This window comes from Kogia breviceps, chromosome 1 (assembly GCF_026419965.1).
Source record: "Kogia breviceps isolate mKogBre1 chromosome 1, mKogBre1 haplotype 1, whole genome shotgun sequence".
Classification (NCBI taxonomy): domain Eukaryota; kingdom Metazoa; phylum Chordata; class Mammalia; order Artiodactyla; family Physeteridae; genus Kogia; species Kogia breviceps.
The window spans coordinates 81,596,963-81,615,682 of record NC_081310.1 but is presented as its reverse complement, the minus strand read 5'-3'; the positions used below and the strand labels follow the sequence as shown (position 1 = coordinate 81,615,682).

At 42.2% G+C, this 18,720-nt stretch overlaps 2 protein-coding genes across 6 annotated transcripts in view; one reads left to right on the top strand and one right to left on the bottom strand.

Annotated features, from left to right (window-relative positions):
- Positions 1-738: 738 nt before the first annotated feature.
- Positions 739-16,764, bottom strand: POLR3C (RNA polymerase III subunit C). Of its 4 annotated transcripts, none has more exons than XM_059048101.2 (15): positions 15,581-16,764; positions 14,410-14,576; positions 13,245-13,500; positions 12,949-13,134; positions 11,816-11,904; positions 8,403-8,507; positions 8,181-8,273; positions 6,106-6,186; positions 5,820-5,871; positions 5,405-5,465; positions 4,804-4,954; positions 3,949-4,050; positions 3,785-3,834; positions 3,206-3,355; positions 739-1,481 (listed from the first exon to the last, which is right to left on the bottom strand). In XM_059048101.2, exons 2-15 carry the CDS (start codon positions 14,554-14,556, stop codon positions 1,400-1,402), a joined length of 1,605 nt encoding a protein of 534 aa, XP_058904084.1. In that variant the 5' UTR covers positions 14,557-14,576; positions 15,581-16,764; the 3' UTR covers positions 739-1,399. The 4 variants fall into 4 exon arrangements, with proteins under 4 accessions (XP_058904084.1, XP_066890949.1, XP_058904074.1 ...); XM_067034848.1 differs by having other exon boundaries at positions 15,505-15,619; XM_059048091.2 differs by having other exon boundaries at positions 8,181-8,507; positions 15,581-16,549.
- The window catches only part of RNF115 (ring finger protein 115), a 61,647-nt gene continuing 58,581 nt past the window's right edge, over positions 15,655-18,720 (top strand). Inside the window, exon 1 of one of the 2 annotated variants that reach the window (XM_059048186.2) lies at positions 15,655-16,177. In XM_059048186.2, coding sequence (XP_058904169.1) covers positions 16,076-16,177 — 102 coding nt within the window. In that variant the 5' untranslated portion in view covers positions 15,655-16,075. The remainder of the gene's footprint in view (positions 16,178-18,720) is intronic. The other variant, XM_059048205.2, reaches the window with a different exon arrangement.

Here is an 18,720-nt window from a genome sequence, read left to right as displayed (position 1 = left end):
CCACCAATTCATTCTCTACAGTGTGGCCAGAGTGATCTTTCGAAAATACAGATCTGCTCATTTTGCTTCCTACTGCTCTCAGGATAAGATAAGCTACTTAACACAGCATAGCAAGGACCCACCAGTCCTTGCCCCTGCCAGTCAATTCTGGCAGGACTTATGCCCTGTTTTTCAGTCACATGTTATTCCCTGTTCCCCCAAGAAACAGGCTCTGCTTCCCTCTGGGATCCTTTTTCCCTTCCACCTGGCAAATCCCCATCTTTCAAAATACGGATTGTGTCACCTTCTCTATGCTCCCTTTCCTGCCTGACCCTTTTCCCCATTGCCTCTGTACATGATACTTTCCCACTATAGCACCCCCAACAATTCCTTGTACTTATTTGTCTCCCTCCACTAGGCTGTATGCTCAAGGCTATTCATATTTGCATCCTCAAGGCCTGGGGACATACCGGGCACATAACTGGTGCTCAGTAAATGATGGTAAGTGCCTTGAAGGCAGAGATGGTATTGTATTTATCTTTGTATATTATATCTAGTATAGTGGCTGGCAATTAATTGGCATTCAAATGTTTAATGAATTAGAACTAACAATGGTAAGAGGAAACTGAAGAGATTATAAAACAACACCTGCTTTAAATGAAACTGAAGCTGCTGGGACAAATTATGTCAACTAGATTAGTCATCTATCCATGGTACTAGGAGAGAGAAGTTAGCATTGCCAGTTTTTAGGAACCATGGTGAAGAGGAAGGCAGTGATTTATTAAGTGCTTACCACATGCCAGGCATTGTGCTAAGTGTTTCACATACATAATTTCAGACGTGTTAGAAGCCTGGAGCTGGCAAATGTAACTTTTATCCATAGATTCTAGTGTGACTGCTTGGGCCAATCCACCTGCTAGCCCTGAAAATAGCTTTTATCCCCCCTCTGTGGTAGTCTTTCACATTCCCTACATTGTGTGTGTGTGTGTGTGTGTGTGTGTGTGTGTGTGTGTGTTTAAGATTACAGTTTAACAAAGTAAAGAACAGGTGTAGCCTTTTGAAAATGGAATGAACAGCTTAGGAAGAAGTTTTTCTCACTGTCGGGGATGTTCAAACACAGACTTAGCTGACTTCTTGGTGGGAACTGATGCATCTGATAGATGATTAATCTAGTTGATTTAAGGTTCTTTCCCCTGCCAAGATTTGATGAGGGTAGAATATAGTGATGATTCTAAAACAGGATCAGCAAACTTAAAAAATACGTCAAACTCTTTCTGGTGTATTCTGGGTGGCAGGGATAGAGAGAGAGTTTCAGTACAAGAATCTGGAACTTATCCTACTGCAAAGAATGCATCTAGGCACCTCCTTTATTCTTCCTTCCAATCCCCTCAGATCTTCTGAGGAAAACTCTTCTTCTGGGTCATTGTCTCTTCACGGTGCTCTCGATGTATGACTCCAGCAGGAAGATGGTTTCATCCACCTGGATCTCACAGGCATCCAACCTGAGTGAAAAAGTGAAAGCATTTGCCCACACTGAACATTCATTAGCATATTTAAGATTAGAGGCTGGACTGGGTGTGGTCATGGAGAATTGCTTGGTTACCCCTGAAAGTACTGGGCAGAAAGCAAGAGAACCAATAGATCACTCCTCCCACTTACTGAGCATCTCTTATGTGCCAGGTACTGTGGAAATTGCTGAGGATTCAAAAGATAAGGACTCTGTCCCAGGAGAAGTTACATTCTAACTTGCAATGAGGAGGAAGATAGCACATGTTAAAGGCACAGGTGTAAAAGGACCTAGTGTGTTTTAAAATAGAAGCTGAGAGTGGCTAAGGCTTAAAGTGATTAGCAATAGAAGGGAACACTTCATCAACCCGACAAAAGCCATCTATGAAAAACCCACACCTAGCATCGTAATTCGTGGTGAAAGACAAAGCTTTCCCCCTGTGATCAGGAACAAGACAAGATGTCTGCTTTTACTTCCATTCAACATTTTACTGGAAGTTCTAGTCTGGAAATTAGACAAGAAAAACAAATAAAAGGCATCCAGATTGAAAAGGAAGAAGTAAAGCTATTTCTAATTCACAGATGACATGATCTTATATACAGAAAAAGCTCAAAGGATCCACAAAAAACCTACCACAGCGGGCTTCCCTGGTGGCGCAGTGGTTGAGAATCCGCCTGCTGATGCAGGGGACACGGGTTCGTGCCCCGGTCCGGGAAGATCCCACATGCCGCGGAGCAGCTGGGCCCGTGAGCCATGGCCGCTGAGCCTGCGCGTCCGGAGCCTGTGCTCCGCAACGGGAGAGGCCACAACAGTGAGAGGCCCGCGTATCACAAAAAAACCCACAAAAAACAAAAAACAAACCTACCACAGCTAAGAAGTGAATTTAGCAAAATTATAGGATATAAAATCAAAACACAAAAATCAGTTCTATTTCTATACACTGGCAATGAACAGTTCAAAAATGAAATTTAAGAAAACACTAAAACAATTGCTTAGGAATAAATCTAACAAAAAAGTGCAAGATGCATACCGAAAATGACAAAACTCATTGAAAGAGACAAAGGAAGATCTAAGTAAATGGAAAAGACCTTCCATGTTCATGAGTTGGAAGATTTAGTATCATTAAGAAATCAATACTCCACAGAGTGATCTACAGATTCAAAGCAATCCCTATGAAGGTCAATGGTGAGCAGTGAAAGGAAATGAGGATGAAGAGATAAGCTGTTATGAGACTGTAAAAGGCCTTATATGTTACGCCAAGGAGTCTGGTCTTTATACTGTAAACGAGGAGTCAATATAGCATTTAAAGCCGAAGAGTGATATTGTCAATCACTTTAAAGATACTAACTGTGAAAGCATTATAAGAAATGGTTTGAAGCAGGAGGTGATTTGCAAAGATCTGGCAAAGAGGTGAGGAGGGCCTGCACGGGAAGCAAGATGAAAGGCCGGATTTGGGACACATTATTGAAGTAAAATCAGCAGCCTTGGTGAATGAGAGAGTGTGTGGGGGGGGCGGGGGCTGGTGAGCGAGGAGAAGCTGAATATGTCTTCAGAGTTTTTAGCTTAGGGAAATAGGTGGATTAAATTCTGTTAATTGAGGTGGGGAAGAAGAGAGTGAGTTTCAGTTTCCTCACCTTAAGTTGGAGAGGTAGCAGGATATCAAGATGGATTTGTCTGCAAGGTATTTTGAAACATACTTTTGAAGTTTATGATGCTTACTTGTTGACATTACGTTTCAGGGTCTCTAGCTGCTGGCGTTCAGGGGCTGTGATCATCTCCTCTATTTCTTGTAGCTGTGCCTCCTCTGCACCTGTAGCCTGCATAGATGCAATGATGGCTTCTACCCTCTGAGACTTTTCCAGTAGACGCCTGTCAGACAAACGCAACTCTGAGGTACGTCCTCTAGCCTTGGAGATTCTTTTATCCCATAGCCCTGGGGCAAACTCCCCCTTTTACCATGTTCCTGGTCAAAGTGGATAATGTCACTGTCTAAGGAAGGACATTTTCTACAAGCTTAATTAGAAATGTGACTTCACTCCTGAAACTCTTGCTGCCTCTCATTTGTACTTAAAGTTTGGTGCCAGTTTATACATTGCTCATAAATTTAACCTGCAAAATTATTTCACTGGGAACATACGAGAAAAGTGTATACTAATGCATCTTTATGCCAACCTAAGCCAATAATTCAGTGCAACCAGACTGGTTATTGTCTCCGTTGGTTTCCACTTCTATAGGAAATTTCCCCATAAGCCTTTTGGCCTTGTAAAATGTAATTACTCAACTGAAAATGTTACTCACTTGTTTTCTTTGGTTTCAAATTGCCTCCTTTCTATCAAGTTGGCTACACTCTGAGGGGAGAGAAGACAAGAAATGCACACAGTTCTATTTAAGCAGCTCAGGCAAAATTGCTAAAGGGGGCATGAGGGTGAGACATCTCTGTGGATGGACTGGGGAGGAGTTACCTTGTAGCATCTGTGCAGCAACATTCGGGCAGCTGACAGGATGTTCACAGTATATAAATAGAAGGTCCTGGATGGGGCATGGTCTGGTGTTTTGGGAATTTCCTATTTGTCCATAGAAAGAAAAATAAGACTTTATACTTTTTTTCAGAACTGGCAAAGTAAACACCTGTCCCATTTGGAGCTACTCAGCCCTCTCTTTCACTTATACTTCCACTCTTCCCCAGTCATACAGCATCTGTGTTTATGGTACAATCAGCCACATGGAGGGTTGGGCTGCCCTGTTTTTTCCATTTCACTGTCAACATCCTGAGTGGGGAAGAAAGAGAAGGCACTTAACATTTACTAAGCAACTCTTATGTGCCAGGTAGATCATATCTGATCTTTACAACAAACCATATTGTCTCTGTTACCACCAACCATCACCATTTTGTAGATGGGAAAAAAGATGGTAGGTAATTTGCTCAGTGTAACTGGGTAAGAGGCAGAGCTGTGATTCTGACTCCAAAATCCATTCTATCTGTTTCCTCATAGGGTATACTACACAGTTCTGCATGTAGTGATGACCCGATAGATTTAATCTACAATAAACTTAAGGCTCAAGGAAAGGACAAATCACATGGACTTGGAGTTAAAGAAAAAAGGGTAGGGTGATTCTGGGGTAATTTCTTGGCTATGCCTCTTTTTTTACTAGGCCAGTTAAAGCTCCACAGTTATCTTTCAAGTGCTTGCTATGTCTTTGTTAATCTTTTTTTTTTCTGTCTCAGAGCTGGATATAGTTTGTTTGGGGTTCAGAATGTTTGCTTCAGGAGTTTCTCTCATCCTAGGTCAGCTCTGCTGGTTGGTGATTACTGTTACCTGGAGTGATATAAAATTTTCTGAGAGCATCTTATAAAGCATATCCTTTGCCTCCTTTGCTGGAATCATTGCAAAGTCTTCTACTTGTTTCTGCTCCAGGTGTTTCTTTTGTAAAACTAGACGGAATATTCTGGCACAGCGAGACCCAAATCTGTAAAGGAATAAAGAAAGCAAATGGCATGCCGACGTAGATTAGCTTTAGCTCTTAGTCACAGATGGTGCTTGTTCGTTTTCATGTGTGGAGACAGGACCAGAGAGGAACAGCAATCAGAGAATTCCTTCATAACTCCACAGATTGATGACAATACTGCTAATCATAAGAGTCACCAACTGCTGACTCACTTGAATGCCTCAGTTCCTGCATTTGTAAGTAAAGGCTTTAGGAAGGATGGTTAATTGGCATCACTGGGAATTAAGCAGTAGGGTATTTAGGGTAAAGAGCTGTAGTAGATGGGATCCATAGCAGTCCAGTGGAAAATGGGGCAAGATGTGCCAAGGTGTGTTTATATTGGTTACTGACATAATGACCAAGTCACTTGTTCAAATGGGGTGTGGAAAGGAAGTATCTGACCCCCAAACCCAATCAGGGTGACCCCCTTACCTCTCTTGTACGACCGACTCCAGAGTGGCTGTGGCTAGAGATCCTAGAGCCTTGTGTAGGTCTTTATATAGAGGGTTAAGGTTACTCCGTAATGTTTTGGCCTGGTCATTGTGATCTTAGTTTTATTCCTGAGTCTTTAATTTAAAACTTAAATACTATTTTGTTTTTCACACTAGTCTCATTTATGGTATGTAAGTATTTCGAAACCTTAATTAACTAAGGTACTTAAGTCAGAGTTTTGTTTAACTAAAATTTGTTTAGTTAAAAGTCTCTTTCACTTCTTTATCATCAATATTTTAGTTCAATTTTCTAACTTACTTAGTATACTAAATATCATCAAATCTTTTCTAAGTCACCATTCTGTTTCATAGTTCAGGCTGCCTGACTATAAGGAAATAACCACCCATAAGGATACTGATGACATACATTCCTCCACCACTGTCGCCAGACTTTCCAACAAACTCAAGCTATTAAAAAAAAAGAAAAAAAAAAAAGAGAGCATGTGTTATCTGAATGGAAAGTCCAGTGATCCTGTTTCCAAAAGAGCAAATCTGGCCAAGAGTCAGCACCAGGAAGCCCTCCTATCAGATGACGGTAGAGAAATTGACTGAGCTGGCTAGGTAGAGAATGAGGCTACAGAAGACTGAGAGCAGGCAAAAATTAATCGTAAATACAGCAGAAAAAAGAAAGAAAAGACTTACTGGATCATCTGCCAGCAGAGTGAGATACTGATCAAGAACTTGCTTAGAGATGTTATAGCCAACAGGTAGGGATCTGAAGATCTATGGAGCAAAAGAAACAGTGAAAATGGGTCTGGGAACTTAGAACTGCTGACATTGCTGAAATAAAGATGTTCTAATTTTAGATATCACAAGTATAAAAATGTCCAAAAGCACAGCAGCATTGTTGGTAAGAGTAAAAAAACTAGAAACAATTCGCATGTCCAATAATAAGGAATTCATTAAAATAAAGTACAGCATGGCCATTAAGTGGAATATGATATGGCCATTATAAAGAATGAGGCAGATCTAAAAATACTGACATGAAAAGAAAGTTTACATATACTGTCATATGAAAGAAGCAAGTTTAGAACAGTACATAGAGTATAACCCCATTTTTTTTGTTGTTAAAAAAGGTATATAGGGCTTCCCTGGTGGCGCAGTGGTTGAGAGTCCGCCTTCCAATGCAGGGGACGTGGGTTCATTCCCTAGTTTGGGAAGATCCCACATGCCGCGGAGCGGCTGGGCCTGTGAGCCATGGCTGCTGAGCCTGCGTGTCCGGAGCCTGTGCTCCGCAACGGGAGAGGCCACAACGGTGAGAGGCCCACGTACCGCAAAAAAAAAAAAAAAAAAAAAAAAAAAAAAAAGATATATATATATATATCTACATTTATGTGAGACTATACATATAAAAAAGTCTGAATAAAGATATGTACCAAACTACTGACAAGGATCTCTGGGGCTGGGATTATGCAAACTATATATTTATTTAAACTGGGGTATGTTACATACAAGAAGCACAGATCTTAAGGGTACAGTTTGATGAGTACTGACAATTGTATATACCCACATAACTACAATCTGCAAGATATAGAACATGCCTGGCCTTCCTGAAAGTTTGGGGAACTACAACTTAAAAAAAATTATACACTTCTATGCTGTTTGAATACAGGTCATGTAATTACTTTTGTCATCAGAAAAAAACTTGTATTTAAATTTTGTTATATAGTAAGTTAAAAAAATTTTAAATAATATAAAAATATAATAACTATATTTAATGTGGATAAATATTAGTATAATTACAAATAAAACATTGGAAATATTAATTTTTCAATAAACAAAACTTAATAAACAAAGCATTTAAAACAAATTTAAAATATATAAAATATATTGAAAAAAACAAATATAAGGGGCCATATAATGTCCTGAGCACCAAGGCTCAGATTCCAAACAGTAGATTCTTGGAACAATTAAGAATAACTTACACTATATATATATATATATATATATATATATATGTGTATATATATATAGACACACATATATATACATATATATATACAATGAAATACTACTCATCTATGGATGACCATATATATATACACACAATGAAATACTACTCAGCCATGGATGGACCTTGAGATTATCATACTAAATGAAGTCAGAAAGACCAATACCATACGGTATCACTTATATGTGGAATCTAAAATATGACACAAATGAACTTATCTACGAAATAGAAACAGACTCAGATATAGAGAACAGACTTGTGGTTGCCAAGGTGGTGGGGGAGGAATAGATTGGGAGTTTGGGATTAGCAGATGTAAACTATTATATATAGAATGGATAAACAACAAGGTCCTACTGTATAGCACATGGAACTATATTCAATATCCTGCTGTGATAAACCATAATGGAAAAGAATATGGAAAAGAATGTAAATATGTATAACTGAATCATTTTGCTATACAGCAGAAATTAATACAACATTGTAAATCAACTATACTTCAATAAAATAAATTAAAAATTAAAAAAAGAAATACTTTTTATAAGTATAATTACTTATACTAAGGTAATGGTTTAGGTTTTTAAAGGCTGAATTCCCAAGAGACCAAATATTTCAGTACCTACCACCTGGCAATAATCCCCGTCCCTCCTCAAATAGCAAAAACCCTTCCTTTCAAGGTTCAGACCTCAACCTAATCCCAGGCTCTATGTATAATAATTATTATATCCAAGAGTCTGTCAGAAAACTAGTACAAGAACATGAAGCTCACCTCGTTGGAAGACAATGGCTGGGTGAAGGGGGCACTAGAGGAAGTGGTAATCTCACTCATCCGGAGCATGGTCCGCACGATCTCGCTGCTGGTCTGGGTTTGAAAAGTGAACTGGAATTCAGAATTCACTCTGCTGTGCTGGCTCTGGCTATATGCCAATGGCCACATCTTCAAATAAGTGAATATTTCTGATAGCCACTGTCCCACCCACTTAGATATCACCTGGTCCATCCTGTTGGCAACTGCACTGACAATGCCTTGGTCACGGAAGTGCTGGTGGAATCTGTCAAGGTTGGCCTGCCAATAAATCCCATCATCTGGAATGGGCTGAGGAGGAGAAAAAGATTAGAGAGAAACATTTAGATACAATGAAGCGTTTTCTAGTGAGAAGCTTGGATTTAACTGTTCACCCTTTCTTTTCCTATATAGTAGCAACTAAATTGGTTGGAGGAAAAAAACCATTCAACCACCTGGATTTAGTGCCTCCGTGATGACAAATTTACAACCCCCAACTTCAAAGATTCTCTTTGCTTACCTCGAATCTTTGTCTATTTTAACTCTTTTCCAGTATTCTTAAATCTCCCATTTGCCCCTCTCTTCTCTCTCAGCAGATGACCTTGCTTCTTATTTCAGAGAGCAAATATAAGCCATTAGGCCAGAACTCATTCAGCGTGTGGTGCACACACCCCCACCACATTTCTTTATTAAAAAAAAAATTTGAGCCTCTCGAAGAGCTGGTCATCCCAGCTGTATCCCCATCCACAGATTTACTCAACCCATTTCCACCGTTACACTGAAATGCCGAAGTCCCTGAGGAACCTGCTGCTAAGTTCAAAGAATACTGTCCAGTTCCAATCTTATTTGATCTTTCTAAAGCATATGACACAGTTGGACATTTTCTCCTTAACTCTATGTGGCCCCTTGGACTTTATGCCACCATTCTTTTTTTTTTTTTGTGGTACACGGGCCTCTCACTGTCGTGGCCTCTCCCGTTGCGGAGCACAGGCTCCAGACGCACAGGCTCAGCAGCCATGGCTCACGGGCCCAGCCGCTCCGCGGCATGTGGGATCTTCCCGGACCGGGGCACGAACCCGTGACCCCTGCATCAGCAGGCGGATTCTCAACCACTGCGCCACCAGGGAAGCCCTGCCACCATTCTTTTTTGGTGCTCCTTCTAAGCACTCTGGCTACCGTTCCTCAGTCCCCACAGATCCCTTTTCCAGATCCCATCTATAAATACTGGCTTTCCCCAGGGTTCTGTCCACAGCCCTCTTTTCTTTTCACTCCACATATTATTCTATTTAGGTGATTTAATCTGCTCTCAAGGTTTCAACTCTTCCAAGTCTATTATTTAATTCTAGAACTCTCTATTAAGCTCCAGGTGCATAGACTCAACTGCCTACTTCCACCTGTGCCTTAAAACTGTTCTTTTACGTTTTCAGCTAACTACACTACAACCAACCCAGTTTCTTAAGCTAGAAACCTGAATATCATCCCTAACCCCTTGCTCTCCCTCATCTACTATCCAAGTTCTACCTATTCTTTTTTTAAAAATTTATTTTATTTATTTATTTTTGGCTGTGTTGGGTCTTCGTTGCTGCAAGAGGGCTTTCTCTAGTTGTGGTGAGAGGGAGCTACTCTTTGTTGCAGTGCCTGGGCTTCTCATTGCGGTGGCTTCTCTCGTTGCAGAGCACGGGCTCTAAGCGCGTGGGCTTCAGTAGTTGTGGCTCGTGGACTCTAGAGCGCAGGCTCAGCAGTTGTGGTGCATGGGCTTATTTGCTCCATGGCATGTGGGATCTTCCAGGACCACGACTTGAACCCATGTCCCCTGCATTGGCAGGCGGATTCTTAACCACTGTGCCACCAGGGAAGCCCCTTATCTATTCTTTTTTTAAAAAAATCTCTTCTTTATATTAATCAGAAGTCTACTTTTCTTTATCCTGACTGTCATTACCTTATTTCAGGCTCTAATCGTGACTCACCTGGATTACTACAGTAGCCTCCTAACTGGTTTTCATTTTTCTTTTTCATATAGTGGACACTATAAAAAAGGGCAACTGGGTTTTCTGCATTTAATCTTGTTCCTTTTGCATCGTTCTCCCCATTTCTCATAGAGCAGTGCTTCTTTTTACCTTTTGGGCTCACAGTTCCCCTGAAGAATCTGAAGAAAGCTATGGAGTGTTCTATAGAAAAATGCACATAATACAGGTGGACTCTCTGAAATGCATCCATGGAGCTATACAAGTTATAAACCACTGTACTATAGTAATGTTTCTAAAATGTAAATCTAGCCACTTCATTCACCTGCCTAAAATTCATCAATGGCTCCCCATTATCTTCAAGATGAAGTCCAAACTTCTTAGTTAGTCAATCAAGAAATATTAATTGATGTCTTGTGAGTATTCCAGGTACCAGGGACAAGATATGTCCTTAAAGAGTTTATAGTCTATTGGGAGTACAGAGACAAACACTTGTACAAATAATAAGTAACATCAGCTACTTATAAATGCTGTGAAGATGAAATGGGAAAATGTGGTAGAGACTGGAGTAGAGGGTGGGCAATGGTGCTTGAGCTCTAAGAAAGTAGCATTTGAGCTGAGATCAGAATGATGAAAAAGAGGCAACTACATGAAGATCTGAGGGAAAAGTATTTGAAGCAGAAGAAATACTAAGGGCAAAAGCCTGAAGACTAGAAAGATAGAAAGAGTATGATACATCTGAGGGATGGAAAAAAAGATAGAAGCTGGAACATAATGAATGACAGAGTAGGAGGAGCTGAGGTTGGAGAGCCTTGTCTCCAGCAGATCATGTAAAGACCCATAGTAAAGAACTGGATTTCTTCTAAGACTAATGAGAAGCTATTAAAGGAGTCAAAAATCAGTGATGTGTTGGGATTTTTTAAAAAGAACAATTTAGAAAGTCATTTTGGCTCCTAAGTAGGTATGAATGCAGGTAGGGAGACCACTTAGGAGAGTGTTGGCAAAGTCTTGACTGCAGTGATAATAGTTTGGACTAGGGTAATGGCAGTGGAAATGATAAGAAATAGTTGGATTTCAATTATTTTTAGAAATTGGGATGACAGGTTTTACTGTGAGATCAGATGGCTCCTACGACTTTGGCCTAAGCAAATGGTGTCCTGGGTGGTTGGCCTTGGTGGTGTCCCTAACTAAGATGAGGAAAGCTTAGGAGGGAGTAGATATCTGGGAGCAGGAAATCAATTACTCTGTTTTAGCCATACTACTTTTGAGATGCTTATTAGACATTTTTACAGGGAGGCTGAGAAGGCATTTGAATATAAGAGCTCAGGCCTATACGTATCTTTCTAAACTCATTTATCACCACCCATCCCCAAGGGTCTCTGTGGTTCAGTCATACTGACCAATTTAAACTTTTTCTAGGCCCTTTTTCTGCCTAATCTATTACCTCTGTCCAATGACTGAAGTAAGTTAAGCCTCAGACGGGACACAGCAACAGACTTCACTCTTTGTTAGTCTATCCCTGGCCAATATTTAATGAAGTTCATAATCCTACTACTTCTCGACCCAAGAACGTTTAAGCTCTTTTGGGGCTTGTCATCTTAGTGCTCTTTCTGGCTTGCCTCAGGGTGAGGACTCCTAACCAAGAAGCCTCATTACCTCTTTGTTATCTGTGGTATGTTTTGGTCTCTTGGCCTTGGGTTCCCCAGTTGCATCTTCGTCAGATGATCTCCTCCTTTTACCTTTCCCTGCCAAACAAAACAGTTGCACGGTTAGGCTACATCTCATACGATAACAGGAAATGACCGAAGGTGAAAGCAGGTGTCTCTATCCCAAAGACATCTGTAGCTACCTCTCTAGGTTAGAGATGTTGAGGAGACTGAGGAACTACAAGAAGTTCAAGTTAATGATGAAGTCATCTGAAACTCAACAAATTCAAAAAGAAATTCATAGTCTTTCTCCCTCCAACTGCTCCTGCTCCAATGCTTCCTTTCACAGTGAATGGTACCATCATCCTCCCACATACTCAAGCCAGACACACAGATGTCATCTTGATTTCTGTCTTCCTCACCCCTCCTATGTCAATTTCTCACTGGTTTGTGAAAAATTGCCCTATCCTTTCTACAGACAGAACCATATTTTTAAAATGCAAATTAGATCATGTTACTTCCTTTAAAATCCCTTAGTAGTTTTCCTTTGCTCTTAGGATAAAGAACAGGTGCTTTACAAGGTCTTGCATGATCTAGCCCCTAACTGTCTGTCTAACCTTAACGTATGGCTCTCTTTCCTTTCCTCACTGTACTTTAACTATACTGATCTTCTTTTACTTTCTCAAATTCCTATTGTTTTCCTCACTACATACTATTCCCTTTGCCAAAAATGCTTATCCTCTGTACCCCTTCATACCTTACCTCACTGGTTGGCTCCTACTTCTGCTTCAAATCTTAGTTCAAATGCCACTTTCTCAAAGAAGCATGTGCCCAAATCCCCAGGTAAATCTGGACCCCTGTTATATATTTTCATAACACCCCATATTTTACCTTCATAGTACTTATCGCCGTTTGTTAGTTATATATCCATCAGGCTATTTGATTAATGTAAGCCTCCTATACTAGACTTAAACCCCATAAGGGCAGGGACCATAATGATTTTTTCATCTCTTTTTACCACAGTATCTGGCATAGAGTAAATCCTTGGTAACTGCTTAATTGATTGAGTCATTCATTTAACAATCATTAAGGAAGAATCTACAATTAGGTCAAATCACAGATCTAGGGGCCAAAATTCCTTACCTATCAAGCTCAGTTTAGGAACCACGTACATGTCCTTTTCATTGATGACAAGAGTGGGGGCAGGTGGTGGTGGCCCAGGGTCTGAATTCTCAGTGGCAGGCACCAAGGGGCAACGCTGCACGAAGTGTGTGTCTGCTAGTCGCACAAATGTGTTTGAGACCTCAGCATAGTCCATGGTCTTGCCATCTGTACGACAGGAGGAAGGAGGCAAGTGAGATGGCCTCAGATAGCTAAGGGTCCTCTCCTGCAGCCAGCCAATCTATGCTTTTGCTAACAGCTGTGGATATAGTACTGACCCTCCATAGTCTCTGTGAGCCGATCTGCTACTTTCTTCACGACAGCTGACATTGCCATCTTGCCATTCAACAGGAGCTCCTCAACAATCAGCTCTCCAGTGTCACTGTACAGTGTTTTGGCAGTATAGATGTACCGGGGATACCTAAGCATTCGCAACACCCGGCTGCACTGGGCTTCATACTCTACCACACCACGTTTGTGCACTTGATATATCACCAGGTTATGCTGGATGAGGACACAAAGGGCTTTTTTTACCTAGAGAAAACACAGAAGAAAGAGAAGAAAAATCTGAAGATGCAGCTCATTATTGCTGGCAGTTTTTGTCCAACAGTTCCCTAAACATCAGGAGATGGCTGGAATCTCTGTGTGTCTTCCCTCTCTCCATTGGAATAGCTAATAAGAAGCAAATGTCAATGAAAGAAATCAGGAAGAGTCCTTGCTATGATGCTCATATTTCCTCTGATCTTTATCTTTCAAAGTACAATTTACTTCCCCATCTGTTATTCTTTTTTAAAAAATTAATTAATTAATTAATTAATTTTTGGCTGCAGTTGGGTCTTCCTGCTGCACGTGGGCTTTCTCTAGTTGCGGTGAGTGGGGGCTACTCTTCGTTGAGGTGCGCGGGCTTCTCATTGTGGTGGCTTTTGTTACGGAGCACGGGCTTTAGGCTCATGGGCTTCAGTGGTTGCGGCACGTGGGCTCGGCAGTTGTGGCTCGCGGGGTCTAGAGCACAGGCTCAGTAGTCGTGGCACACGGGCTTCGTTGCTCCGCGGCATGTGGGATCTTCCCAGACCAGGGCTCGAACGCATGTCCCCGGCATTAGCAGGCGGATTGTTAACCACTGCACCACCAGAGAAGTCCCATCCCCTCTATTATTCTTATTCCTTAAACATAGTACTGAAATTAATAGACTCATGAATAAATGAAGTATGGCATATGGCATAGGAGGAGCAAAGATTTGCCTCAGAGGCCACGATGAGCCACTTTGAGAAGCAGAACCCTGGGCACTATGTCTCAACATCTTTCCCCTCCCAAATAACACTGTTCTGATCCTAGCACAGACTTTGCTTTCTTTTCCATTTTGTGGGGTGGGGAGTAACAATATTCAAAGGTAGGTTAAAGAAATTAATGAAATGGAAGCAAATTACTGTGATCCAAACATACCTGATCCAACGATGTTCCTGTGTCATGGGCAATGACTCTTAGTGGCTGGCTGCCAGTTCTGATTAGGTGGACTCCAATTTTTTCTACGATTTCTCCAAAATGCTCTTGCAGCAACAAAGAACACAGTTTAATTTCTGCTTGAGTCATTGTGCTGAGGAGTCTCAGAGCTAGGAAAAAAAGAAAAAGATGGTATGATGGGAAGTTTTTCTTTCATTTTGGGAGTAGAGCTGCTGAGTGTAAATTCATGTACTTTCTGGAGAGCAATTTGACAGTAGATATATCAAAAGCCTTAAAATTTGGCATATCTTTGACCTAATACTTTTGTTTTGGATATTCTGTTCCAAGGGAATAATAAAAACATGTCACTTTAGAATACTGATATTCTGGAAACAACCTCATAAGTTATTATTTCAATAAATTATGGTATACTCATATAATGGAATACTATGCCAACATTCATAATAAAGTATAATATGTATTAGTGTAGAAAATTGTTCATTACAAAGCAAAATGTAGAGGAAAGTTCAATTACTGTGAAAATAGCCCCACACGTATGCATGAAAGAAAAGACTGGAAGACTATATCAAGTTTATCTTTATGGGATCATGTGTGATTCTAGGTTTCTTTAAAGATCGGATGTAGATGGTTTTGCGATTTGTCACAGACCTTAGATTCTATACTTCATTGTTTGGAAGAATTAAGGCCACTATTCACAGACTATTGGGACTGAACAGGCAATGACAACTTTGCAAAATAAACTAAAAGGTAAATGAGAGCTTCTCAACAGGGTGTTTCAAATAGGGGATGAAGTATGTTGTTGGCAGGGCAGTGTTTAATTCTGAAATTTCTATTCCTTGACAAAGTATACACAAAGAGAAATAGACATAGTCCACTGTATAATCACTTCCTTAGTATCACAAGTGCTATCAAACACTGGTTTGTTCATTTATTTCTCCCAATTCCTCAGAAGCCAAGACTTTGCCTTTCAGTCTCACTATCCCCATCCACAGGTCTTTGGGGAAGCATCCCCAGACCCTCTGCCACCCCCGGAAAGTATTTCCAAGGAGCCCGGCTCCTGGCTCTTCACTTCTTTACCGCAGGTTTCTGTCCCGGACTGGGTCCCTGGGTCCAGAGACAGGGCCACCTCGTTCAGACCGCATTTTCCACTAACCTCTGGGTCAATGCCACGTAACGCTGCCGACTTCCCCACTGCAGCTTCGTGCAGCTCCCGCTAGCCGCCCGGGCAGAGGGGGAGCCCAAGGTCCTTTCGCGCAGGAGCACGGCCACCGAGGAGGACCGGCAAAGAGGCAAAACATGTGCCGCTCTACCCCAGCTTTTCGGTGGTTTCCGGGAACGCTCTATCTTTCTTCTCGCTGGGAGATTGGAGGACCGGCGAGGGGCTGTTTGAGGAGCTGGCGGGCGGGCCGCGGCGGGCGGACTCTCTTTCCTGCACCTCTTTGGTGCTGGGAGGCGGGCCTCGGGGTCGCTGTCTCAGCCACCGCCTCTGTGGGCCGGGCGAACTCACGTGACCCGCGCGGGCTCTGGAGCGGCTGGCAGCACTGAGGAAGCGGCGGCGGCGGCAGAGGCGGCGACAGCAGCTGGGAGGTTGCGACCGGGAGAGCGACCGGCCGGCTGCCCTCTCGGACGGCCGCGGCGAAAGAGAAAAATGGCGGAGGCCTCGGCGGCCGGGGCCGGCGCGGGCGCCGCGGTTGCCGCGCACCGGTTTTTCTGCCACTTTTGCAAGGGCGAGGTCAGCCCCAAACTACCGGTAAGAGCCCCGTGTCCTCTGCGCTCGGGCATCGGCCTGGATTCCTCGCCCCGATATCCCGGAACTGGTGTTAAGCTTCCCGCCCATCCCCGACTCCCCTGACATTGGTGTCCCAAGTACTTGCTGCCTCCCGGTCGCTGGCCCCAAATCCCGGGCGTCCCGGTCCTGGCTCCGTAACTCCTGCTCGCATGCTCCACCTGCTCCTCACTTTTTCTCCCCTCGTGACCGGCCCCCCTCCATTTTTTGGGGGGGGGTCTTCTTTAGCAAGTTCTCTCTGACATCCCCTCAATTTTCTTGCACTCTCTTCACCTTGTCTCCTTCCCACGATGACCTCTCTTTTTCCCCCACTCGATACTCTTTCCGCTGTTGCTTCTCACCTTTCTCTATTTCCTTTTCCACTTTTCACCAGATCCTCCCCTCCCCCATCCTCATTGAAGCAAAATAGCGGATTGGTGAGGATTGTCCTTATTTGGTTGTCTCTAGGGAAAAAAGGAGGAAGAAAGCACGGAAAAAAAGAGGGTTGGAAGGGAACTGGGATGGAGAGGGGGATTTTGCTATTCAGGGGGTTCCAGCGTTCTTGTGAAAGTGAAAAACAGCAGTGTACTAATGACTTGCAGGCTGCCTGTGCTCCCTATCACTGTTGAAGGAAATGGCTTTAGGAAGAAGGCAGAACATACTGTTTCAACTTGCTTATTTTGGTTGTCATGCTGCCAGTGTCTTTAGCACCACCTGCCTTACCCACCCCTCCTCCCCCGTTCTATATCTTCACTTAATAGAAAAGACTAGGACAGAATGCTGGGGACCGCATCATCTGATGTAAAATTGGTTTTCACCACTATCTGCCAGACTGTGTTAGCCCCTAGAGAGGTAGTGCTATGGCTGTGACAAAAAGTGCTTCTGCAGCATGCTAGCCAGCTACAGCATCCCAATCGCACAGGCTGCTTGGGTTTGGGTTATAGCTACCACAGGGAGACCCACCAGGGTGAATGTTAATCCTACCTTTGGCCAACCATCTTTAGAACTAGTTATGGTTGTACTCCTTAGAAGTATCTGTGTTCAGCCTTAAGACAAGGTGCCTGTCTAACCACTTCCCTCAGTGTTTATAGTGGCTCATACATTCTGTAAGAAAGCCTACTAAAGTGTGTCTTATTTCTTGGAAACACAAATGGAGTCCAGTGAAAAATGCCGAAAAGTTATTTTAGCCATTTTCACCTAAAGGTTGTGCTTTTTCAGGCTTTTACGGCATTTTCTTTTCTTCTCTGTTTGCCTGACCACCAACTTCATAGTTGCAGTGTCATCTACATGCTGTTTTAGTTTTGCTTGCTGATTCGGCTGTGTTTGTGTCTGTGTGCTTTTTGCCATACTTCAGTGCTGAGAAGAGCAGGTGCCTTGTTTTTTTGTCAGCGGACATCAGAGCCTCCAGAATGCTCCCTTACCGCAGAGAAGGAGTCTGGAATTCAGCCAGTATGTGTGTGTCCAGTGACATATTGAATGTGATGTCCTGTTGAACAGTGTGGCCTCAGCTCTTCTGATCTTTAAGTTGCTATTCAGTGTTTGCCTTTAGGAGTGAGAAAACAGTCTTAACTTTCCGCAACTTTTAATGTCTTTTCTCCTTAGCATTTCAAGTCCTCACTTCAAAGTGCTCTTGAAAAGGGATCATTTGAAAGACTTTTTAGGTGTTTTTCTGAGCCTTAGTTTGACACATGGAGGGGAAGTTGTTGATCTTTTTAGACTGATTTATTATCTGTCATGCCTGATTTGTAAATTTAGGCCTAACACAATTAGGTGTAACTGAATACTTCCTGCAGACATACCAGGTTCTCTCAGCTGAATGTCCTGGAGGTGATACTGAGGAGTATGTTGTTCCCCTTAAGCACCTCACAGTTTTGTTGGAAAAAGTAACAACTAAGGTGAATGAGGATGGATAATAATGTGCTTTAGAATTCAGAGAGGGGGAGACACGGTGGCATTGGTGATGTGAGGTCGGGGAAGAAGTGACAGATGAGATGGGATTTAAATTGAGTTTTGAAGGATAGGTAACGTTCAGACTGAGGAGACAGCATAGACTGAGGTAGAAAAGGAAGAGTGAGTTGAGGAAGAAGGGAGAAACATTTAGTAAATCATTGTTGCTATGCATTTTTAGGAAAGGTGCAGTGAGGTCAGGAATATAGTTTTGATGTGTGGATGAGCCAGTGAGTTTCCTGTTTCATGGCCATTTCTGTATCCTAAACCCTAGACTGTCGTCTTGAAAATGTTGATTGTAAGAATGACCAGATTAGTAAGTGGCTGATTCAGTACAAATCAATCTCTGCTACTGAAAAACCAATTCAGCACTGGTTAGTCAGTAATATTATCATATATATTGGACAATATTGAAGTTTTTTAAAAATAATTTTTTATATAACCTTGAGATTCCCTCACTGTAAGTACTCAGCATTCATTAGGCATGCATTGTTTCTTGAACTGGATCAATGTTGTGGGAAACCTGAATGTCTTTCTGCAGATAGCCAGAATAAAGTTTTTCTTTGTCTGGGGTTAATTTA

Excerpts from the sequence above, each read along its gene's own strand:
- POLR3C (XM_059048091.2), bottom strand. The coding sequence starts at position 14,556 with ATGACTCAAGCAGAAATTAAACTGTGTTCTTTGTTGCTGCAAGAGCAT. Across the intron at positions 5,872-6,105 it reads CTCTGCTGGCAGATGATCCA|CTTGAGTTTGTTGGAAAGTC; the intron begins GTAAGTCTTTTC and ends TTTTTTTAATAG. Across the intron at positions 3,356-3,784 it reads TTTGAAACCAAAGAAAACAA|GCGTCTACTGGAAAAGTCTC; the intron begins GTGAGTAACATT and ends TTTGTCTGACAG.